The sequence below is a fragment of the Mustela nivalis genome (genome assembly GCF_964662115.1).
Source record: "Mustela nivalis genome assembly, chromosome: 15".
Taxonomy (NCBI): domain Eukaryota; kingdom Metazoa; phylum Chordata; class Mammalia; order Carnivora; family Mustelidae; genus Mustela; species Mustela nivalis.
This window is the reverse complement of record NC_139034.1, coordinates 24,378,925-24,405,554: the sequence shown is the minus strand read 5'-3', so window position 1 is coordinate 24,405,554 and position 26,630 is coordinate 24,378,925. Positions and strand designations below refer to the sequence as shown.

The 26,630-nt window shown below is 33.6% G+C and overlaps 1 protein-coding gene across 3 annotated transcripts in view; it reads right to left on the bottom strand.

Moving 5' to 3' along the window:
• COG6 (component of oligomeric golgi complex 6) overlaps nucleotides 1-26,630 on the bottom strand; it is an 80,332-nt gene that overhangs the window by 5,563 nt on the left and 48,139 nt on the right. For all 3 annotated transcript variants that reach the window (XM_082700487.1, XM_082700489.1, XM_082700488.1), the window contains exons 14-18: nucleotides 15,216-15,347; nucleotides 14,712-14,879; nucleotides 11,894-12,001; nucleotides 10,760-10,813; nucleotides 7,832-7,911 (exon numbers count right to left, since the gene is read on the bottom strand). In XM_082700487.1, coding sequence (XP_082556613.1) covers nucleotides 7,832-7,911; nucleotides 10,760-10,813; nucleotides 11,894-12,001; nucleotides 14,712-14,879; nucleotides 15,216-15,347 — 542 coding nt within the window. The remainder of the gene's footprint in view (nucleotides 1-7,831; nucleotides 7,912-10,759; nucleotides 10,814-11,893; nucleotides 12,002-14,711; nucleotides 14,880-15,215; nucleotides 15,348-26,630) is intronic.

Below are 26,630 nucleotides of genomic sequence, written 5' to 3'. Positions count from 1 at the left end.
GGGGTGTGTGTGCGTGTGTGCGTGTGTGTATGTACCACATCTTCTTTATCCATTCATCTATTGATGGACATCTGGGCTCTTTCCATAGTCTGGCTACTGTAGACATTGCTTAGAATTATTTCTGGAGGTTAAAGTCTAAAGATAGGTGTCCTGTTTTTCACATGACCAAAGAATATACAAAAGGCCAGCTGAAAGGGAAAAAAATTTTGAAGTAAGCTATAGTATCTATAAAGTTAGACCATTAACTTTCTTGGTCTCTTTACTACCATGAAATCTCATAAGTAGTAATTTATTAGGTGGTGCTCTATTGGCCTCTGCACAGTTTAATAATAACCATCATAGTACAAACAGAACTTTTAGAAAATAAAAACATGATTCATACAGACAAAGAATGAAAGAATGTAAAAAATTTATAACTCTTTCATAGAAAACATAAGATGTAAAGATAGTCCACAGGACATTTTGAGGAGCTGGTCATTTATAGGCATTTTAAAGGAAGGTTAGAATAGAAACAGGTTAGACACAGAATGGGTTAATGTCCTACGGAGCAAAAAAATACACAGGACATTAGGAAGGATGGGGCCTTTAATCAATAATAAGCAGAGCATCAAACTATGAAACATGCCCCCAAGTAATTACATAATTCTCGAGGGGTCTGTTAACAATGCTTCAGTGTGACACAGAAAGGACACACTGCTCTCCCAGACCAATTTACCCTATTTCCAAGTTTCAGAAAGTCTTTCTCACATTTAGAAAGGACTTTGCTATACCAGTGTATCATGTATCAAGAATAACGGTCATGTAGTTAATTAACTGCTGGAAAAAAGAAAAAAGAAATTGAAGGAGGAGAAGATGAGGATGTTATAAAATTGTACAGAAGGGCAATACTTTTCTTATGGATCAGAATACCATGCATTAAGAAATTTGATTTTTCCTGTTACAAACATCACAATGTCCTAAAAATTTAGTATTATAAATCTCAAAAATACTAATAAAGACTAATATATAACTAAATTGAGATATCACCCATTTTAAAACATGTTCACGAAACATTTTAAATAATTATTTAAAGCATTTAGCTGTGATAAGAAATGAACTCCTTACTTACAGAATCAGTGAGCTTGTCATTAATCAGTACTTTAAGATTTTGGTTGCCATAACAACATGACACAACTTTCATCATTACCATAAACCCAGCATTTCTAAAAATAGCTTATTTCAACATTCAGGCTCTGTGATCACTAAAATTGAGCTTTATTACAGAACCATAACTAAGAGTGCAATCAAATGCACCACAGAAGAGAAGAAGTCATTAACAATTTAAGCCTGAAAAACTAAAAAGAAAAGATGGTAATATATTTATAAATAATAGATCGGTTAAAGAATTTTGATTTTTCTTTTAACATTAACACAAACATCAAAAACATCACAATGGATCAAGTCAATTTTCCATCTCAGGTCAGTTTTCCGTCACTCACTGTAAAGCATATCTTAGGGGCACATGGTTGGCTCAGTTGGAAGAGCGTGCAACTCCTGGTCTTGGGGTTGTGAGAGTCCAAGCTTCACAATGGGTGTAGAGATTACTTAAAAAAATAAAATCTTCAGGAGTGCCTGGGTGGCTCAGTGGGTTAAAGCCTCTGCCTTTGGCTCAGGTCATGATCTCAGGGTCCTGGGATCGAGCCCGGCATCAGGCTCTCTGCTGGACAGGGAGCCTGCTTCCCTTCCTCTCTCTCTGCCTGCATCTCTGCCTAATTGTGATCTCTGTCTGTCAAATACATAAATAAAATCTTTAAAAAAAACAAACTAAAATAAAGGTTAGTTGCTTGGCCAGACTCAAAGTTACCATACAAAATTGAGTATGTTTCCTATATACCAGCAATATCTAATTAGAACAGGTAATGGAAAATAAAAGATCTTATCATAATTGTCACAATTATTTCCTAGGAATAAACATGATAATAGAGAAGATTATATGAGGAAATTACAAAACTGTATTGAAAATTCTATAACATTATATAATAAATGAGCATACCATGTTCACAGATGGAAATATTCACTAGTGGATTATATATTTTTAGTTCCTTTTTGCTCATTCTTAAATTAGCTTGGTGAGTGTTTCAAATGCAATCGAAAAGAACATTACCTTCTATAGTTGTGTGTGGTATTCTATATCCTTCTATTAGGTTGAGCTGATTAGTGGCATTGTTCAGTTCTTCTACACCATACTCAGTTATTGTCTACTTTTTCTACAACTACTAAGATAGCAGAGTTGAAATACCTACTTAACAATTGTCAGTGGATCTATTCTTCCTCAATTCTTTGAGCTTATACTGCTTGGTTTTTGAAGCTCTGCTATCAGTTGCACATACCTAAGGTGATTTTATCTTCTTCATAAACTGACTCTATTATTATTATAAAATGTACCTCATCTTTGGTATCTGTCCTGCAGTCTAATTTTTCTGATATTAATATAGTTATTTTAGCTTTATTCTGATTAGTATTTGCATGGTGTATTTGTTACTATCCTTTACTCTTAAAGTGTTTGTATCCTTACATATAAAGTGGATTTCTTACAGATAGCAGACAATTGGGCCATGCTTCTTCATCTAATCTAGGAAGCTCTGCCTTTTATCTGGAGTGTGTAAGTCTTTTACATTTAATACAGTTATTTATAAGGCTGAATTTAAGTCTCTCATCCTGCTATTTTTTTTTATATTTGTCCCATCTGTTGTTTTTCCTTTTCTGCTTTGTTTTGATATGATTGTTTTTTAGCATTCTATCTTATTCATGGACATGTTAGATGATTTTTGTCCAAGAGCAGGCTGCAAGGTTCACAATGTACCTTCAAAAATATTATATAATAACCTTATAACATCATAAATGTACATTTCTACTTTGCTCCCACTCCATCTTTTGTGCATTTGTTGTCATAAATTTTATTTCTATGTGTTAAAATCCCAAAATTCACTGCATTTTTGTTTTAAATGGTTAACTATCTTTTACATTTAGTATTTCCTGTGCTCATTATTTTTCTGTGAGTTTTCTTCTGGTATTCTTTTCCTTCAGCCTGAAGGACTTCTTTTATCCTTTCTTACAGTGATAAATCCTCTCTGCTTTTTTTACCTCAAAATTTATTTATTGCTCTTTCAGGTTGAAAGGTATTTTTGATGAATACACTATCAAAGGAGATATTTAAAGATGATATTCTATTGTCTTCTGATCTGTACTATCTATACCAAGAAGTCAGTAATATGCCTACCATTATTCCCTGTAAATAATATGTCTTTTTCTCTCTGGCCACTTTCAAGATTTTTCTCTTTATCGCTGGTTTTCAGTAATTGGATTATGGTGTACCTAGGTATGGTCTTCTCTGTTGGGATATTTAACTTCTTGGGTCTGTGGGTTCATGTTTTCTATCACATTTGGAAAAAGCTGTTTTAGTTCTTCAAATTTTTTCTGACTCAATCTCACTGTGACACTCCAGTTATATGTACTTGAGATTGCTTAATATTATTTCACAATTCACTAAGACTCTCCAACTTCTTCTAGTATTTAATTTTTTTCTATCTGTGCTTCAGTTTGGATGGTTTCTACCATACTCTTTCAGGCTGACCTTTCTCTCTAGGTGTCCAACTGACAGTTATGCCTACTCTGTTAATTTTTCATTTTAGATAGGATACTTTTTGGTATAGAATTCTCATTTTGTTAAACTCCTTATTTTTTCCTCTCAGTATAATAATGTTTTCCTTTAAGTCCCTGAACACACTGTAAACAGCTATCTTGAAGACTTTACCTGCTAGTTCTATAAACTGTCTTTTGTCAGTCTGTTCTTTACTGATAGAATTTTTTTTCTAGTTTTGGTTCATATTTTCCTACTACTTCACCTAAGTAATTTTTTATTGCATTATAAATGCTACACTGTTGATTGTATTTGTTGTCATCCTTAAGGGCGCTAAGTTTTGCTCTAGAAGGCACTTAATTTAGTTAAAGATCAGCATGACCTTTTAGAGTTTGTTTTTGAGCTTCTTTGAGTCTAAAGTAGTCTTTATTATAGGACTAAAATAACCCTGCTTTTAAGGCTTGGACTTTCTGAAGTCCGTAAAGCAGTGTGCAAGCTCTAGTTATTTTTCAGCTCACAGGTTTCCAGTAGCTGTTCTTTCCCTAGCAGTCCTATTTTCCCCCCAAATGTACTTTATTTTTGTTGATACAGGTTCTGCTGATGGTTAATATGGGTGGCTTAAAAAGAGTCAGTTAAGAAAAGAGGAAAAAGAAAAATTATTCTGCCTACCTCTTTAAAAAAAATTTCCTTTAAAGGCATTATATCTTAATCATTACATTATTTTCCTAGTATATATAATAGAGGAAGATTCCTGAACAAGGGTTCTCAAATCATATCCAATTTCTACTATGCTCACTTTAGGAAGCATGTATAATTTCCTTTATTTCTTAAACTCCTCATATACATAATTCTGAATCATCAAGAAAAGCCATTGAGAACAACTTATGTATTTTTAACTGTGGTTTCTGTAATCCAATCTCTGTATTTACACCACCGAAAGGTGAATATTGGATTTTGGCCCTGAAAAAAGAACATACCCTTCTAATTCACCCCAAGGAAGAAAGTAAGGAAGAATTCCTTAAAACTAATTTCTTTCCCTTTTCTTCATTTTCTATACAACTTTGCTTCCTGGCTACTTAAATTTATTCAATAGTTTATTTCAAGGCTGAGGCATTTAATCAAAATCTCTCTTGAAAAGCAGTCAAACTCTAAGACAAAGAGAAGGGAGACAAGAGTGATAGGTGTCCAAAAGGTACTGCAGCTATAGTAAAGTGCAGGAGAGCAGAATATTAACAAAATTTTAAAATACTAAAAAGAGCATTTTACATTTGAAAGATCTACTTCAAAGAAACAATAGACATTTTAAATAAAATATGAATAGAAAAGAAACTGGTGACATAAAACCATGAAATAAATTTTGGTTAAAAGTGAATTAACATTTTGAAAAGGTTCAAAATTTAACTGAATAAAAGTTCTGTCCTATTGTCTCAAATGCTTCAGAAATAAGATCAAATAAATACTGTGCCTACACAGTAACAGAAATAAGGATAAAAGTTAATTTTGAAAATAAGAAAAAGCCATCAATCAAAGAAAGGAGGAAAAGCAGTTAGAAAGTCTGCTTTCATGGTGAATCTAATTTCATTGTGTAAAATGTCCTATTTTCAAAGCAGCCCTGATTTTTAAAATAAGTAGCCAAATTGATACATTTTTTTCTTCTGAAAATGTATTCACAAGTTACACTTTAATTTTAGAATACTTTGCAAATAACATCTTAGAAATTTTCTGAATGAAAAAGTGATAGTTATAGTAGTAACCAATTTCTCTTAGTTGTTCTATTATTACTTACACACATTTCTCAATTCTTAAATGTAACTATATTAGAATTTGTAACGGGATGTTAGGTATATACTATAAAAACAAAATACTAATTAAAAATTTAGATTTTAAGACAATATTACAAAAACTATGTTCATTTATTTGGCTGTTAACAACAAAATTTATATTATTATTGTTAATCAATAAAACAATAAAATGGAAAACTGAATAAATGGAAAACTGAAATCCTGAAAACTGAATAAAATGGAAAACTGAATAAATGGAAAACTGAAATCCTGCAGTAATAGAAGACAAAAATTTGATTTGAAATATCATTTAAACTTTAGAGAATCTGAGGAGTCCTCACAGATAAAGAATTCAGATATAGTCATAGAAAGTGCTTAATCCCATTGCTAGTTCTATAACTTTAAACTATTATTTAAAGTTTATGAAAGGGGGGTAAAAATCTATTGAGAAGTATTCCTGAGTTTAAAGACATACGTTTTTAAAATTTTGATGAATGTTGTCAAATTATCCTCTAAAAGGATTGTACTAATTTATATTCTCATCAAGAGCATATGAAATAATCTCCATTTTCCCAGACCCTTTCCATTAACACATAACAAACTTTTTATTGTCAGTAATCTAATAGGCAGAAATTCTCAATGCTGTTTATTTTGCATTTTTGATCACTAATATGTTCTCATATATTTACTCGCCATTTCCATTTCTTCTGTGAACTGTCCAAACATACAGTGCCTGTTTTTCTGTTTTGTCCTGATATGCAGAATTTTGTTCTATATTAAGGATAATGTATCAAGGATAACTTGTGTGTTACATAACTTGCAAATATTGTTCCACATTACTGTTTGTATTTTAACTCAGTTTATATTGTTGTTTTCTGTGGGAAAAAAAAATCAAAAACTTCAAGTGTTTTATAGCCAAATCTGTCCATTTTCTCCTTTTTGTCATCTGGCTACATGCCATCCTTTATAAAACACATTAAAAATTCCCCTCAACTGGCATATTATGAAAAGAATAACAGTATGTTTCATATTTATTGATGCCCCAAACAACTCAATACTCAAATACTAAGACTGAAACGTGTGGTTAAACCTAAAGGACCTATAGGTATTCATTTAAAAAAAAAAAAAAATTCAAGAAACACACACAATTTGAGCCATGGCATAATAGAGTTCCTTTTATAATCTCTCCGGTCTTTAGAATTCCAGCTATGTAGGGGCACCTGTGTGGCTCAGTGGATTAAGCCTTCAGCTCAGGTCATGATCTCCGGGTCCTGGGATCTAGCTCTGCATCGGGCTCTCTGCTCAGCAAGCAGCCTGCTTCCCCCCTCTCTCTGCCTGCCTCTCTGCTTACTTGTGATCTCTCTCTCTCTCTGTCAAATAAATAAATAAATAAAATCTTAAAAAAAAAAAAAAAAAAAGAATACCAGTTATGTAGATAGTATAAGATCTTTATACTACAAAGGATAATAAAATATGAAATAAAAAAAATTAAAATCATTCACTCTTAACTACACCTAATATGGGAAAATTCCCTAACTTTATGCCTGAGAAAAAAATGGTCCATCCCATTTCCAGCCTATTCTATTTGAGACCAAATTTTTCTGTATGTTGAACCAAAAGCTGCCTCCTTGCTTTATTTACTGCTGTAGACCTACTCTCCAGAACAAGAGAAAACGAATGTACCACCCACCACTCTGTACCACTGCATCCTTGCAGATAACTGAAATATGTTCTTCAAGTTTGATTCTTTTCTTACTTTTTAATATAAATACCTGTTCACATGTCTAATTGATCCAACAGACTATAATCTCCATGCAGACAGGGCAAATGTCTTTTGAATCTTAGTCCTTGCCTGTTATATAGGAAGCATTTAATACACAACTGGGTGTCAATTTGTCAATATCTTCCTTATAATCAAGAAAGTCAGACAATATTGTTTCTTCTAACCGTAACATTCTAAGATTTTAATGCACAGTTCTTTGTCTCGAACATATTCCTGATAAATACATGATACTGAACAATTAAAAATCTATCTCCAGATCCAAAATAATCTATAAAGTAGTTCATCTGCACTGCACAATTAATATATTATTCATCTTCCATAACATTTTAAATGTCATTTGGACATCTTTGTTAATACAAGGGAATTTTGTATTATGGCTATACACATCCCATTATATTCATATTCATTTTATAAACCATTCACTGAATAGAGACTTTGGAGCTGTATATATATAAGCAATAAGTATGAACAGGGTCAGGTCAGATCTCATAGGGGTGTTCAGACATAAAACAAGGTTGGTTACTATAGATCTTCAATGGTAAATCTACTATTCAACGTAAATTTTTTCTTAAAAATGTGCTTGGTATTTTTAAAAATATAAGAATCTTTACCAACTAGTTGAAACACACACACACAAAAAATACTTACTTCACTGTGGCACTTAGAAGAAAGTTCAGCTGTGGCATCAGCAAGCTGTCTGGGGCTGACAGGTAACGATCAAACTGAACCTACATGAAGTAGAGAAAGAGCAAAACATAAAGTGCATATATCTGCTAGTAGACATCTCAAACACAATCATCACTTCTAAGGGTTAAAACTTAACAAACATACCATTGGTACAAATAATGAGTTCTTTGTGATCAAAACGAGTTACTGCTTTAACATTCTAACTAAAATTCCCTAACAGTGTCAACTTCTTAATATAGTCAGTATCAGCAATATTTACTTTTAAAATTCTGAATCCAAGTCACTTGCCTTAATCTACTTCACTAAACTTTTGAATAACAGTATTAACAAGAAAAGTCATCAGAGTTCAAGTCTACCTTACTTTCTTAAATCCACTGTATTTGTTAATTGTTAATTTACCTAATCACTCAACTAATATTTACTGAGTACCTATTATTAGGAAGGTACTATATTAGGTAAAGTGTAAATAATGGTGAGCAAAAGAGGACAGTCCCTAGCTTCAAAGACCTTATGATCTACTGAGAAAGATCATGAACAGATAAAAATGGAAATAAATATAAAATTACAAATTGTGTTATGGATGCTATGAAGGTAAGCACCAAAGCCCTATAAAAGTATAAATCAGGAGGATGGATCTAGTTTCTGCATTTGGCAAAAGAATCTGAGGAAAGGATATCTGAAGTGAGATCTTAAGAGATGAACAGAGATTAAGTAAGAGTGTGTGTGTAGTGGGGGGTCAGAGAGATAGAATGGATGTGACAGCATGGATGAAGGCTTGAGGTGAGAAAGAGAATGGCTAACAGGGATCAGTTCATGCAGGTCTTCTACTATTCTTTAAAGGATTTTAATCCTTACTGGCAAAAGCATTAAGGAAACCACTGAAGTGGGGGGAAGAATCTGATTTAAGTTTTAAGAAGTTATGTCTGGCTACAGGAAGAAGGGAAGGTTATAATGGTAGATGCAAGGACACCAAATAGGTAGCTACTGATGCATCTTAGACTACAAGGACAATAACACGGTAGACAGAAGAGGAGATATTTGACAGAATTAGACGTAAAATTATCAGCATTTGGTTAGTGACAAGATGCAGGGGCTGACTCCCATATCTGGATCTGTATAATTAAACTAACAGCATTATCATAATTCGTAATTGTCTACTTTTCACATTTATTTAGTTGTGTAATAGCTATACTGTAAATATACTATAGATATACTAGATCTAGATATCTAGATATACTAGATCACATCTATTTTCATCCCAATCCTTAGCATGATGCCTAGGAAATAGCAGGTAACATTGAAATGATAATGGACAGATGCTCTTACCACTTTCTGAGTTGGGAAATTTGGAAGAGGACCTGGGGGTGGGGGACAGGAGAGACTTAGAAGAGTTCAAGTCTAGGATATGCTGAACTCAACGTGCCCTGAAGCATTCAAGTGACGGCTACAGACAGTTATATATAAAATGATGGACCACACACAAAACAAGATTATTCAACTTAATTGCTATTAAAGTTTAAGACCAAGCACAAAATAATTTGTAGTGGGGTTTAAATATATTTTGTGGTTTTACACTATGGACTAGATATATGTTGGTGGGGGAGAGAGAGGGGGGGAGGAAGACAAATTTATTGAGTACTATGGTTACTGATCCTTTGTATAGACTTAGGTCATTTTGGAGGTGGGGGAGGCAGAATACCTTGAAGTGGGATACTGGGTGGTAGGGTGAGTGTATATTTAACTTTCTAAGAAATTTATCTTTTTAAATTAATCTAAAATTTATTCATGTTCATTTATTTTTAAACTTTTTAGAATAATCATATTTTTAAAATTTTTGCTGTGATGTTTGATGAACAGAAATTATAACTATTACTTCTATGTGTAAATCTTCTATTATGACATAATGTTCCTTATTTATCTTATTTAGTGTTTTTAGAATCCACTTTATCTAATATTAATACTGTTGGCTCTGTACTCTTTTCCTTGTTAGGTATCTTGTGGGCTCATGCCTTTCATTTAATTTAGCTCTGTTAAGATGATAGGTAACAAAGCCTTGGCATTAAAAGTCATCCAAGAGAACTATGTGCTGAAGCCAAGCCATCATGGTAGTGAGCATATGTGAGTATTTAAATACTTAGGATGGGATAGGCAGTACAGTAGTTGAGCGTATCAGTACTAGGTTGAATGGGGTTGAATAGGTTGTTCAGAGGATTAGAGTTCACACATGAAAAACACTACCATACTCAACAAGAAACTAAGCTAAAGACATCATTGTTATCACTGCTGCTTGTGTATTACTTAAAGCTTCCAAACAAGATCACCCTACGTTGGCTGAATGAGTGCCATGCAATGGTGGGTATACATGCATGCCAAGTATATATGTAGGATGTAGAAACACGCTCATGCGGACATGCAGGCAAGGTCTTCACTTGAAAAGAAGGAAATAAAGTGGAGGTTCAAGGAATCTCACACTCAAGAGTAATATGTTATTTTAAGACTGGAATCCAATTTCAGCTACCATCTCAGGAAGAAATCAAGAACTGTAAGCCAAAGATGACTAACAGTGAGAAGTCTTCAAAGATACACAGCCTAACTTCTTTGCATCTATCATTCCTGTTTCTCTATTATGTTAGAAATAAAACTCTGAGAACAAAGAAAACCCAACCACGAATGATGGGGTGTTAGGGTAGAGTAGAATATCACCACAAATATATGTCTTGGTCAGACCTTAGTTAAAGGAAACATGTGTACAATCATTATTATTGCACCCAATAAGAATGCAGTAGATCAAGAGATAAAATTACCATCCAGGACAAAATTATCACACAGGAAAAAATTAATAATGTTTTATGAGGAAACCTACGTTGAAATGCTTTACTATTCACTTACCATTGCAGCCTTCAGTGCCACAGAATCTAGGTTGGGCAAATTAGCTAAAGAGCCCTAAAAAAAAACAAAACAAAAGAGCAAAAATAAGATGTAAATAAAAGGCGCTATAGCTTCAGTTCAATTATGAAATATAGTCTATTAATAGATACCCCAAATTTGGAAATTCATCCCCTTTCCAAAGAACTCAAGTGTCACCTCTTCAACCTCAACTAGAGCAGGGACTATGACTTGATCATTTCTGCATAATTAGCATGAAGGCACGCCATCATATTTGTTGGAAGGAGTGACAAGCACAAGTTTATTAACAATGGGAACACCAGTATATTTCAGATTTACACACAAGCAAGGCAAAAACGCAAGGAAGCACTTAGAAAATGTCAGTAAATCATGGAGGCTTGAAGTTGCACTCTGACAGTTTTCAGCAGCAGAATTGATTTCTCTTTGATAGAAATTTACTTGCTGCTTTATCAGAATAAAAAATTTGGAACTGGTAATTTTTGAGAGCTTCATTTAGAAGTTCTTGGACTGTAAAATATTCTTCATGTTAATGCCATTTAAATGAGTTCTCTGCTTTTTAAAGAAAGATCCTTACTTAGTTTTCTCGGGTTCCCCCACTCCCTTCTCTACTTCCACTGGAGTCTTGTAACTTTACAAGATCTTATGCTGGCCTCAAAATATTTACCTTTCCAAAATAATAGACCAAGATTCGCCAAGTTAGAAAGGGGATGACTACATTTACACAGTAACCTATGCATTCAATTAACTGATAGTGATATAGGAAGTTAGAAAATTTACCAGTATGAATATCCTTTATACATTTTATTACTAAGCTTTTTCCCATATTTTTAACCAAAATTACCAAAGTAAAAATTAATATTTGGGGGCACCCTGCTACATCTCAGGTAGTCATCTAGGAATTGTACCTGTATTTTCTCACTTTATTTTCAGAACCCTGTAATAGAAATACTATTATTATCCTAGTTCCACAGATGAAAGACACAGAGATAAGTCACTTTCCCAGTTTAAAACAAAGCAAACTATTAAGTGGCAGAGCTAAGATTCAAGCTACAGTTCAGCTCTAGAACCCATGCTCTAAATGGGCATTTCTCCAGTTAGGAACACCCATGTGCTTACCTGTTCAGGCTTATGCTGCTGTACGGTGTTATAGATAGAACTCAAGCCTGCTCTAGTTAAAACATAAGAAGCTTGCTCATTTATAAGTGTGTCCAAATGTGCTTCAATCTAAAATAAAACACAACAGAAAGAAAATACTTTAAAAGGGGAATAAGACTGATGAGAGTAGAAGTAGACCACTGTGGAGTCGGCTCTTCATCAGGGACCTGCTCCTTGCAGTGCCTATGAGGCCAGACCATGAGCCACATGGGCTGCTTCTGTGACAAAGGTTTTCCTTCCCCAAACAGGAAGTCCTCCTACAAAAGGGAGAGAAAGTCTCACTTTAAAAATAACTGAAGAGGACTCTAGGACTAGTCACTAGTCAAAAAATCTGAGTTGTTTGTCAGTTCTTTTAAAAGATCGCACTAAGCAAAACACAAACAAAAAACAATAAACAGTAAAAATAACAACAGTGTAAAATAAAATATTTAGAAAGACTTCTGGGAAGATGAAGGCCTGATCCTGACCTCCCCATTTCCCTTACCCTTCCAACTTCTTGGACCAACTCAACGAATCAAATGTGCCATCTGGAGAAGCAGGTTTGTTAGAATCAGCGGAGAATTGAGGACTGGCAGAAGGTTGGTCAAAGATTTAAGGTTAGGAACTGCTTAAGCTAGCAGATTTGAGTTGTATGTGCTCATCTGCTCCGTAATATCTTTGAGGAACCCATCTAATGCTAATGCTAATGGAGGCAGAATCCACACAAGTTAGACTACCCTGATGGACTGAAACAACCCTTAGTGGGAAGAAGTCTGCTGCTCCCTTACTTTTACCAGTACAGGCCCAAGAGTTTGGGGTCTTCCATCTTTTCTTGACCAGGGAGTTCTCTCCGTTTTACCAGTTTGTTTGTCCATGGTGCAGTTTAACACTAGCGGTGCTATTAATATCTGGATGCTTGCCCTTAGCCGAGCACCTCTCCCCTTAAAAAACTTACAACTAACTTAAGAGAGGTGAGTATATTCTAAGAGAAAACTCATCTGAATAATTAGAACAAATCTTTTCTGGAGGCAACTCTACTAAAAGACACAGAGTTCTTTAACTTTTTTTTTTATAAGTGAATGCCCAAGAAACTACAATTAGAGCCCTTAGTCATTAGACTTACTGGAAATCAAAGAAAAACAAGATGTGCAAATATAAACATTTGATGAAAAAGCTACTGCTAAGAACCAAATGAGTATCTGAAGAAGAACAGAAGAAAAGTAATACAGTAACATCAAAGAAAGATTAAATTAGAGTATAAAAAGAAATTTGAAGAGAGATTCTGGAGATAAAACCAACTAAGGGGCAAGAGCTTCAGAATATAAAAAGTAACAGATGGAAAAGTGATAATTAATTAGATAGTAAAAAACTTTATTGAGAAAAAGAAAGGGATGAATCTTCAGACTGAAATGGCTCTGCAAAATCCAAATGGAAATAACAGAAAAAGAGACATGCCAAAAAATATCCTGAGGAAATATCTCAACTCGAAGGAGAATCCTTACAAGCTTCCAGATGGACAGACTAAGTTACCACAAAGAAAGAATCAGACTAGCCTGAACTCCTTTCTTGAAACACTGGAAGAAGGCAAGTAAGAGTGGAAGGAAATAAATAGACAATTGATAGGAAAGCTCTGAAAATCAAGAATCCTTTACTCCACAAGGTGAACTTTCTTTGGAGGGCCTAAACACACCACATCTTCCCTATCTGCATCATTGTGCAATCCTCTCTACCACTGACTCTGGGGCTGAGCCATGCAACCATCGTTGGCCAACAGTCGATCAGCAAGCATGGAATAAACACAGGCTTCACACGTACTTACACACTGGGGCTTGTCCCCTTGGAATGCAAAACATGACCATGGAATAGTTAAGAAACACAGATAATTGGGGATAAAACAGATCCATGAATACCTGATATATCTGAACTTCTTAAGACTGAGACAAATGGCAGAGTTTGGGGGTTGAGTTAGTGATAAATATAGTCAAAAGCAATGAAATTTTTTTAAAATAAAGAATTTTACTAATTCCACAAAAAAAGTAATATAAGAAAGAAAAATTAATCATACTTCATTATATTTCTTTCAAAAGGAATTAAAAATTAGAAAATATCAGAAGTTTAGATGTACCAAAGCTTATTCCTTAGAAACCCCTAAAACTTTACAAATGAATTTTTACCATAGCCACTGCCAAATTACTTACATACTTGCAATAACACAGAACACTCAGAATTTTTTCTTAAAAACATTATATTTACCAAAACTCACTATTTTAAAATCAGAAGCCAAGTATCGGGTAAATTTTACAAAATGCTTTGTTTTAGCCATTTTACAAACTCTTAAGTGATACCATTTGGCTTATAGGACTAGAGTCACTGGTATAACAAACTGTAATGTTTTGCCTAACACTGGTTTACACATAGATAAAAATATATCTGTCCTCTGTAACACCTTCTGCACTAGTTAGAAAGCTTGAAAAATATAGCATATTATTCACAGTTCAGAAACTGAAATCTGCATACAGAATAACTGTTCCAATCAATAAGAAAAGCTTCATTCCATCATCACAAACTATGGTTTGAATAAAATATCATATTTATTATATATTCTAGCTTCCCCCAAACAAATCCAAAATACCAAGAGTGTGTGTTTGTTTATGTATGTGTGTGTATGTGGACTTCTATCAGACTAAACCAAAGGATTTATAAAAAGTAGGTCACTAAAACTGGATTAAGACCAGTAATGAGATCATATACAGAAAAAAGGCCCCATCACAGTGAGCTGTCATCTTACGGTAAAATTTACCTGAAACTGCAGCATTTCTAGACGTCTGTCAGTGAACTCAAACAGAGCTAGTGTTGTCTTCATCATATATAGCGAATTGACCATGAAAGTGGCCATGTCAGCTGTGCCTAAATTGCTGGCAGATACAGTACACATTTGGAGGAGAGGATCCAAGACACATGATAAAACCTATAAATGCAAACACAATGAAATTTATTTTTTATTCCCCAATCAGTGATACAGGCCTGGGTTAACAGTACTTCAGAATGAAACTCAAATTGGAAGGGGGCCAACTTACAGAAGTACATTTTTAAAAAGATTAAAGGTTACAGTAATCATAATGTTTTTTACAACGAGCTTCACTGAATAAAATACTCTTCAAAAATAAAGAGACCTGGTTCAATATTTGAAGGAAGAATCAATGAGAAGAACTGTTAAAATGTATGGGTTATAAAATGCCAGTATTTCAACAGAATGTGTAATAGACAAGCAATAAGTAATTATTAAAAATGACTTATAACATACTTGCACAAAGTCAGCTTGACGGGCATCTAATGGTACAACTGAAGAATCGTGAGAGGCCAAAACTTCACGCAACAACGTGAGTGTCTGATTTAATGCCAAACTTGGTCCAAGATCAGGTGGTGGGAGTTCAACCTAAAATAAAGGGTAGTTCATCCACTGCTTATATTTTTCCGCTGAAATTTAATGCATGAATAAATGCAACTCATAGTTAAATAATACATATAAAAGATGTAAAGCTTTGACATATTACAAAATCTTTAATTAGAAAACTTAGTGGGGTCTTTGAACTGTAGAATTATATTTTTATACAAACTTGAAATGGCCTACTGTTTTGTTTTTTTAGCCCAAGTCATAAGAAAAAGGCAATCCAGAAACCAGCACTCCCCCAACAGTAACATAACTGAGAATCATCACCCACCCTTGGCCCAAATCTCAGAGATTTTGGTTCAGTATGCACAGGTTTGTGGCCGAGGAATCTTCCTTTCAATAAGCACCATGGGGAATTTTTCAGGGCATTGGCCAATGGGCTACACACTTCACAAAAACACAGTACACACTGTATTCTATACATTGTAACACTGCCACCAAAATCTTAAGTACACAAGTTAAAGATTAGTTTTATATTTTAGATTACCATTTACTAGCTGTGTGGTCCTGGGTAAGCTCTTTAACTTCACAGAGCGTCAGAGAGATTCTGTAAGGACTAAGTAGGATTGTTGCATCTAAAATACTGGTAGAGAACCAGGTACTTAGTGAAAGGTATGCCAAGTTCACTACCTCTACTTGCCAGCATCACGATATCCAAGAAGACCTCTCTCTGAATTTTTTGAAACACATTTTTCTGAGTACTTACAATACTAATATAGACAGATATTTTTAAAAGATTTTATTTATTTATTTGACAGAGAGAGAGAGGAATTATAAGTATGTAGAGAGGGAGAGGGGAGCAGAGTCCCAAATCTGTTCCACAAGAAATATGGGAAATCCTTCAGGCTAAAGCATGGGACACTAGACAGTAACTTAAACTCTTATGAAGAAATAAAGAACAGCAGTAAAGGTTCTGACATAGGTGAATACAAGACAATATTAATGTACTTTACATTTGTAATTATATTTTCCCTGATTTAAAAGAAAAAATAAATAAATAAATGAAGCAATAATTATAATTCCATGTTACTGAGCACACAATGTTAAAAGATGTAATTTGTACAAATAACAGTGTAAAGGAAGAGGAAAACTGGGCTATGTAGGAGTAAAGCTTTAACATGCTATTGAAAGTAAGTTGGTATTAACCTGAGCTGCTACAACTTAAGATGTTAATTATAATTCCCAGGGCACCACTAAGAAACTAACTAACTACACTCACAAACTCTCACACACGTTTACTTAAATAAATAGTAATTATTTAAATTACTAGAGGGAATTAAAGTAGCATACCAGAAAGTATTAACACAAAAAAAGGCAGTTACAGAGGAACAGAGGAACAAAAACAGTTAAGACATACAAGAATAGCAAAATGGCACTACCTTATCAGCAATTAAGTTAAATGTAAATTTATTAAACATGCCATCCAAAAAGCAGACTGGCAATGGATTTTTTTAAAAAGAATGATCCAACCATCTATATATTGTCTTCAAGAAACACTTTGATTTAAAGACACAAAAAGGTTGAAAGTCAAAGGACGGGAAATGATAAACCTTGCATACAAAAACCAAGAGAGAGCTACAGTAGCTATACTAATTTCAGATAAAATAAAGTCTTCAAACAAAAACTGCTACTAGAAACAAAGAAGGGTATTATATGTTTATTATTAAGAAGACATGACAATTAGAAACCCATGCATATAACAGAGCCCCGAAATACATGAAGCCAAGGCTGAAGCCAAAATTGAAGAAAAAGTATCTCCCATGGAAAATATTTATTTCAAGTTTCACATCTCTTTCAGTTGTTTCCTTTTTTGTATTAAATTCAAATTCAAATTGAAAGACTCTAGAATATGAAGTCATCTTTATAAAAGTATTCTCTATGCATTCACCCAATTAAAAAAGATATCTAAAATGTTGTTAAATGGATGGCAATGAGGGGCATCTGGGTGGCTCAATTTGTTAAGCATCTGCCTTCAGCTCAGGTCATGATCCCACAGTGCTGGATAGAGCCCCACATCCGCCTGCCTGCTCAGTGGGGAGCCTGTTTCTCCCTCTACCAGTACCCCTCCATGTGCTCTCTCTCTGTCAAATAAATAAATAAAATCTTAAAAAATAAAAAAAACTGATGGTAATGATGGTTACTTAATATTATTTCTAAATGAAGAAATTTTTAAAAACTTTCATCTTTGTGTTTTTCTGCACGGTCTGAATCCTTATAATGAGTTTATGCATATCAATTTTACAAAAATAACAAATCCATCTATCACCCAAACTGAATGAAACATGTCAACCCATTAACAACAATTAATTCAGGATAACAGGGATTAATGACTGTTATTTTGTTCTTTGTATTTCCAATGTTTTAAAATATTTGTTTAATAAAATAAGTGTGCTTATAATTTTAGAAATTAAATTAGAATATACAGGTATTTTATATACATGTATGCATATACATAAGTAATACAAAATGCACAGAAGCTAGTCATATTAAAAAATGACTCAGGGGAATCTTTAGATAAGTATAAATCAGTAAGATATGCCAGCACTCTAACAGCTTTAATACAGAAATAGGGGGCTCCTGGGTGGCTCAGTGGGTTAAAGCCTTCTTCTGCCTTCAACTCAGGCAATGATCCCAGGGTCCTGGGATCGAGCCCCACATCAGGCTCTCTGCTCAGTGGGGAGGCTGATTCCTCCTCTCTCTCTGCCTACCTCTCTGCCTGTTTGTGATCTCTCTCTGTCAAATAAATAAAATAAAATCTTAAAAAAAAATACAGAAATAGGCAACTATATAAACCAGAGGAAATGTGTGTGTGTGTGTGTGTGTATCTCAGTTTCCCAAAACCTTCCACAAAAATAATAATAATAATAAAGAATTTAACAAATCCTCCAGGGATGCTTCAGTATAGCAATATATACTATATGATTAAGACTCTAATTTTTCATGTGCAATTTCTTCTTCTAGGTTATAAACTACAGTATAGTATCATTTGAAAATAACAACAAAAAAACCTTACAAAGTATCTTTCAAAAATTGAGTTTGTCAGTTGCCAATCAAAACAGAAGGCCAATGACAAAAATCTTATGCACCAATAAGAGCTAATGAGAAAACTTCTTTTTACCCTCTTGAATTAAGGTCTTTAAAAGCTGTGCAAATTTGAAACAAAAGTCATGCCTCTGTTAGCAGAGTCAATGATAAATGATACAAGTGCTACTTGTACTCACTTCATTCAATAAACTGACATTCTATGAAGCACTTTTACACACATCTATCAGATTAGCAATAGCTCAGAATCACACTTCAAAGGCAAAGTGAAAATTATGGCAGTTGTATAAACACGACTTACAATTTTACTAATAATGTAGTAAAAAATAATGGTTAGAAAATTGAAAGAAGAAAAATATCTAATTAATACCCTCCTTTCACTTCAATTTAATTTCATTTAAGTGAAATGTATTTCTAATGGTTAACCTTTATACAAGATAGTGTGGTATTGGTGCAAGGACAGACAAACCAATGGGAGTAGAATAAACATTTATAAAACAAATCCACACATATATGGTCTTGTGATTTCTGACAATGTTTCCACTGCAATTCAGTGGGAAAGGATTGACTTTATGATAAATAGTGCCTGATCTACTAGATATTCAAATGGGAAAGATTTTAACCTTGACCCCTACCTTACAGCATACTCAAAAATTAACTTGAGATGGACCAAAGACCTAAATGTAGAAGCTAAAGCACCAAGCTTCTTAGAAAATACATGTAAGGATAACTTAATGACCTAGGGGCAGGAAAAGATTAAATGAATAAAAGTTAGGATATAGGACAAAATTAAAATGAAGATCTTATGGTCATCAAAACATACCATCAAGACAGTGAAAAGACAGGTCAAAATTGGGAGAAAATATTTGTAATGCTGATTTGAATCCAGAATACATTTTTTAACTGCCCCCCAAATCAGTAAGAAAAGTACAGATAATCCAATAGAAAAATTGGTAACAGACTTCAAAAGACACTTCACAAAAGGGCAATACAGCAACCAATAAATATATGAAAAACGGCTCAACATCACTGGTCTTCAGAAAAGTACAAATCACAAATGACCACCACACAATTTCCATAATGGCTAAGATTAAAAAGATTAGCCATATCGAGTACTGGACAGGATGTGGAACAACTGAAACCCTCACACATTTCTGGTGGAGTAAATTGATGCAAGCACTTTAAAAAAATGAGTGGCAGTACCTACTAAAGCTATCAATCCCAACACCCAGAGAGTCCATTCCTGTATATATATACACACAAGAAAAATGAAAATTTATATCCATCAAAAGACATGGACAACAATATTCATAGGATCCTTATTGACAATACCTATGAACTGGAAACAATCCAAGTATCTATCAATATACCGTGGTGTATTTATACAATTGAATTATTACATAATAATTTAAAAATGAACTACCGTAGACAACATGGATAAATTTTACAGATACGTTAAATGAAAGCAGTCAGATCCAAAAAAGTTCAACTGTATCAACCTATTTATGTGAATTTCAATAGCAGACAAAAACAGGAAATAGAAGTCAGTACTGAGAAAAGGCATAAAGAAGCCTTCTGAGGTGCTGGACATATGTTTTATATCTTGATCTGGGTGGAGATTAATGAGCATATACAAATAAAAAATTCAACTAACTGTACACTTAAGATTTGTGTACTGTCAGTTACATCTCCACTTCAAAAGTTTATTTGATGTTTTTGTTTATATTATGTAAACCCTGAGAATCAACAATGTCTTATAAAAATATCCAAAATTCATAAATAAAGTTACCATTAATACTTATTAATGTACAAAAGTGCTTTAGGAAGTACACATTCATAACTTTATGTACATTTTCCAACTGATAAAGCTGAACTATAAAAAATTCACATTTAAAAACATTTAGTCTGAAAATTCACATTCCATATATTAGAACCTCCCTTTTTAAAAAATATACAGCGCTATAAACTAAACAGTTATTCTTCCTGTGACTGTTCACCATGACACTTTTCATCCTTTGTATAAACAGGTGCTCTGTTTTAGAAGAAAATGAAAAGGCTGCACCATAAAAAATTCCAAAAGCTGTTAGGACATCATTCCCATTCCACTGTGATCTTTAGTTCTATTCTTTCAAATACTTTCCATTTAAGGTCTAATTTTCTGTTCTGTAGTTTTTACTCATCCATCCTTTTTCAAAAATAGAAACAAAACTAGCAAATAAAAAAAAAAACTATTTTTCTTCTTCATCTTATATATAGACTCCTTTTGTCCTATCTATGTACATGTATGTTCTAGCAACTGACAATAAACAGAACTGTTTTTTAAATCACTTTATTGAGGTATGATGACATAACAAACAGGTGTACTTATTTAATGTATATAATTTGATGAGCTTGGAGATTCGTATACCATGAAACCATCACCAAATTCTATGCCATAAAACAGATCCATCACCTCCAAACACTTCCTCCTGTTTTATGTTTTTACTTATGGAATTAAAGTTTTTAAGTCGATAAAAATATCCACAATGAATCCTAAAATGCAAACTAACATTTGTTTGAAATAACTTCAAATAATGACAACATTTTATTTCACATAACTTTATTTAAAATTTAAAAAGCATTTTAGCTGAAAATACTGTTTTTGTTTTTCCCAATGGAACATTCTGTAAGAAATAACGTAAAACCCAAACTATTCATCTAGAACAGCACTTCTCATACTTTAACATGCATATGAATGAGCAGGGAATCTTGTTAAAATGCATATTCTGATTCAGTAGATCTAGCATGCCTAAGATTTCTGAATGTCTAAGAACAGTGATTTCTAACCTGCTGGTCCATATACTACACTTTGAACAGTGAAAGAAGATTCCAAACACTAACTAAATACTAAAATTTAAGTAAGAATTTATTTAAAGGACCACTTCGTTCCCAACCCCTCCATAGGTCTAGGTAAATTAACCCTATTAATTTGGGTTTCTTTTTTTTTTTTTTTAAAGGTTTATTTATTTGAGAGAGAGAGAGAGGGTGCCTGGGCACACACCAGTGAGTGCAGGGAGGGGCAGCCCAGGAGGGAGAGGGGAAAGCCAACTCCAGCTGAGCCAGGAGTTAGGCTAGATCCAGGACCCTGAGATCATGACCTGACCCAAAACCAACAGCTGGATACTTAACTGGCGGAGTCACCCAGATGCCTCTGACTTGGGTTTCATTTATGACATCTCATATACTTTTAAAACAGAATTGTCATATCACTATAGGGAATATAGCAAACTAGTGAATATAACAAATGTCTGTCTAGCTTAAATTGATATGGCATTGTGTATTTTGCAGCATAGATAGATACAGGCAGTTCCTGACTAATGATGGTTCAACTTAGAATTTTTTGACCTTGCAATGGTCACAAATGTGCAATGCACATTTGGCAGAAACTGCACTCCAAATTTTGAATTTTGTTTTTTTTTTCCCCCCAGGCTAGCAAGATGGAGTGCAATACTGTCCCCTGATGCTGGGCAGAGGCTGCAAGCTGCAGCTCCCAGGCAGCCACACAACCACAAGGGGAAACAACTGATAACCATTCTGTACCCTTATAACCCTTCTGTTTTTCACTTTCAGTACAACAGTCAATAAAGTGCATGAGATATTTCACACTTTCATTATGAAATAGGTTTTGTGTTGGGATGATTCTGCCCAACTGCCGGCCAATACAGATGTTCTGCACATGTTTAAGACAGGTTAGGCTAAGCTATGATGTTCTGTAGGTTAGATGTATTAAATGCATTTTCAACTTATAATACTTTGGGGACATAAACCTATCATAAGCCAAGGAAGACTACATTACCGTTAGATATTTCTAGGTTTGCAGTTACAAAAGTTTCAAGAGAGCCCGATAAGGAAGGGAATATACATACTTGAATACTTAAGTGCTTCAAACTGCTTTGTTAGAGAAAAGATACAACTGTCAATAAAATGATGTCCTTGAATTTTCTTTTTTTTTCTTGGTGAATAAAGTTAGTTCCCAGATATGTTTTTTTAAAAGCACAGACGGAATCATATAAGGAGCTCATTTCTGGCTATGCCTTCATTTTGAAGGCCATCTTCCCAACAATTTTACTATCTACTTAAAATTTTATTAACACAAATTTCTACTTGGGTGCTTTGCTAATGAAGACCATTCTGAGTAAGCAGTGTTTTCTTTATAAGGCTAAAATCTTTTTAGAAGAATTCAGTGATTTACGAGATGCAGAATAAGAGAAATATAAAATATGGAACATTAAAATTTAATGGAAGAAAGACAATTCTTGAAAGAAACCTGAAATGGCTGCAGAAGTAAGCAGCATGCAAGCTGTACACAGTATCATATTCCAATCTCAACTTAACATTAAAATATCCCTAAGTATAGCCTAATTTATATCTGAGAAAAACATTTCAGGGCACAATTAGTGATAATGGCAACAAAAACCAGTAACAGTTTATAATAAACTATAGTAAAGTCACATAACTTGTACTTAAAATATTCAAATTACAATTACTTTCTTTCCCTGTTTATCTCCTATCCTGTTCTAGGTTTTAATTTACAGATGCCTTGTCATCCATTTTATTTTTCTATTTTATTATCCATTTTATTTTCCTATTTTCTTGCAACTCTCATTTTAACTTTATAAGAGAAATAAAACACAGAAGAACTTGGGTTTTTTTTGAGTAAAAATAAAATACAATAAATGGGTAACCATTCAAAAAAAAAAAATAATAAGTAAGATCTTTCCTCCCCAGCATGGACAAAAATCAACTTCAGGTAGATTAAAAATTTGATGTAAAAATGAAACCACAAAACATCTAAGAACATGAATCTAAAAATTTTATTAAGTAATCTAACATTTTCCCATTGTCAGATGCTAACTTTATCATATATTAAATTCTAAGTGTATTTTCTGATTGTCCAGAGTTTTTAAGTATCACATACTCCCAAAAAAACCATACATTAAAAAAAATTGACACTTTACTACGTAAAAATTAAAAGTAAATTTGTTAGAAAATACTACAGGTAAATTAAAAGGCAAATGATAACTTGGAGAAAATATTTGTAATAAAAATGACAGTTAGTATTCTTTACATATAAAGTATAGGAAATAGTAATACCAAACCTAGTAGAAAAACTGCAGAGGACATGAACAAGCAATTCGCAAACATTCAATAAACATATTTTAAATATTCATTTTCAGTAGAATCACTGAAATCCAAATAAAAAAAAATGACAGCACTTTTTGCTCATACTGGCAAAGATATTTTAAACAGCTATTATCCAATGTCAACAAGTGCTGGGAGTTAAGTACGAGGAAGTATGGCAGATTTGAGGAAACAGGTAAAAGAAAGGTAAATAGGAATGGCTGCTTAAGGACATGTAGGACTGCCATTATGGCAGATTTCAATGATGCTGGAAATGGTTAATTTTAGTGAATCCAGTCTACGTGGTTACATGACTTTCTTCAGCAGTGCTCAGCAGTCAGGGTATACAAAAGAGAAATTGAAAAGCTGACCGGGTGTTTTTGCAAAGGAAGCATGGTAAATGAAAAGGGTGCAAGAGATCACAGACTAGCGGAAAATGAAGGGAAGGAGTCATTCTTGTAACTAGTATTTATTAAGTTCCATATGATCTGGCATACAGAAAAATTATTTTTTCCTTCTTTCTTTCTTTCCCTATGTAACCATCTTAACCACTTGTGTGTATGTCTGTGTGTCCAATATTAAGTGCTCACTAAATGTTGGCTATTATTTGTAAAAGGCATCATTCTGATTAGTCAGCCATTTGTTATCTGAAGTATAATAAACTTTTCCCCCATTTTATTGAAATATAATTAACATATGTCATGATTATTCATTTTATGTGTACAGCATTAAGATCTGACTTACATATTTTGTGAAATAATTATAATAAAATTAGTTAACATCTACCAACTCATTTAGATTCAATAAGACATGAAAAAAAATTCTTGTAATGAGAACTCACGGGATTTACTCATAACAACTTCCACATATCCTACAGCAGTGGTAACTACAGTCATCATGTTGTACATTACATCCCTAGTACTTATTTTTCTTAGAACTCCAACTTTGTACCTTTTGACCATCTTTCTCTAATTCCTGCTCCCTGCAATCCCTGCCTCTATAACCACAAGTCAGATCTCTTTTTCTGAGTTTGGTTTCTCTTTTGCTTTTTTGGATTCCACATTTAAGATCATATACAGTATTTGTTGTTCCCTGTTTGACATACTTCATTTAGCATAATGCCCTCAAGATCCATCCATACTGTCACAAATGGCAGAATTTCCTTATTTATGGCTGAATAATATTACTCTGTGTGTGTGTATACACACAGACATACACATACCACTTCTTTATCTGTTGATGAACACTTGTTTCCACGTCTTGGCTATTGTAAATAACGCTGCTATGAAGGGGGTGATTTCTGAGTTAGTGTTTTCATTTCCTTTGGATATATTCCCAGAAGTGGAATTGCTGAACATATGGTAGTTCTAGTTTTAATTTTTTTGCAGATCCTCTATACTGTTTTCCATAGCAGCTGTACCAATTTATGATCCCACCAACAAGAACATAAGTATTCCCATTTCTCTACATCCTCACCAGCATTTGTTATTTCTTGTCTTTTTGATGGTGGCCATTTTAATAGGTCTAAGGTAACATCTCATTGTGGTCTGAGTTGCATTTCCCCATGACTAGTGATGTTGAGCATCTTTTCATGTACCTACTGGCCTTGCATATATCTTTTTTTGGAAAAATACATTTTCATGTTCTTTGACCATTTGCTAATTACATTGATTGCTTTTTTCTATTGAGTTGTAGGAGTTTTTTAAATACATTTTAAATAATAAGCCCTCATTAGGTATATGGTTTGCAAATACTTTTTACCATTCGGTAGATTGTCTTTTCACCTTTTGATCATTTCTTTAGCTGTGCAGAACTTTTTAGTTTGATGTAATCCCACTTGTTCAATTTTGATTTTATGGCTTGTGCTTTATCCAAAAAAGTCACTGCTGAGACCCACATCAAGGAACTTTTCTCCTATATCTTCTTCTAAGAGTTTCATGGTTTCAGGTTTCATAAAAGTCTTTAAATTCCACATTAAGTTAAATTTTTGTGAGTGGTGTAAGATTGAGATGAAGTTTCATTCCTTTAAACATGAGTATTCAATTTTCCCACCACCATTTATTTAAGATACTCTTTTCTCTCAATTGAGTAGTATTAGCTCCCTTGTCAAAAATTAATTGAACATATATACTTGGGTTTATTTCTGGGATCTTGATTCTGTTTCATTGCTTTATTTCTTTGGTTTCATGCCAGTATCATAATGCTTTAATTATTGTTACTTCATACTATAGCTTGAAATCAGGAGGTGTGAAATCTCCTGCTTTGTTCTTCTCAGGATAACTTTGGCTTTTGGAGGTCTTCTGTGGCTTCATAGAAATTTTAGGATTTTTTTTTTTTTTTTTAACTACAGTAAAAAATGTCTTCGGAATCTTGTTAGGGATTGTGTTGAGTCCATAGATGGCTTTTGTTGGTATTTACATTTTAACAATATTAATTCTTCCAGTCCATGAACACAAAGTACCTTTATACTTATTTCTGCCTTCTTCAATTTCTCTCACTGAAGTCTTAAACTTTTCAGAGATCATTTCCCTTCTTAGTTCCTTTCTTGGTTCTTATACAATTCACAGGACATGTCCTCACCACAGTCCTCTCCAATGTCCCTCACTCAGCCACTCCATCACTCCCACTCCCCCTCCCCTCCAGCAACCCTCAGTTTGTTTCCTGAGATTAAGATTTCTCTTATGGTTTGTCTCTCTCTCTGGTTTCATCTTGTTTCATTTTTCCTTCCCTTCCCCCATGATCCTCTGTCTTGTTTCTCAAATTCATCATCAGTGAGATAATATGGTAATTGTCTTTCTCTCTTTGACTTATTTCACTTAACATAACACCCTCCAGTTCCATCCATGTCATTACAAATGGCAAGATTTTAAGTTTTTTGATGGCTGCATAGTATTCCATTGTATATATACCACATCTTTATCCATTCATCTGTTGAGGGCCACTATTGTGGACATTGCTGCTATAAACATTCGGGTGCACCTGCCTCCTCTGAATCACTACATTTGTATCCTTAGGTAATACCCAGTAGTGCAATTGCTGGGTCATAGGGTAGCTATATTTTCAACT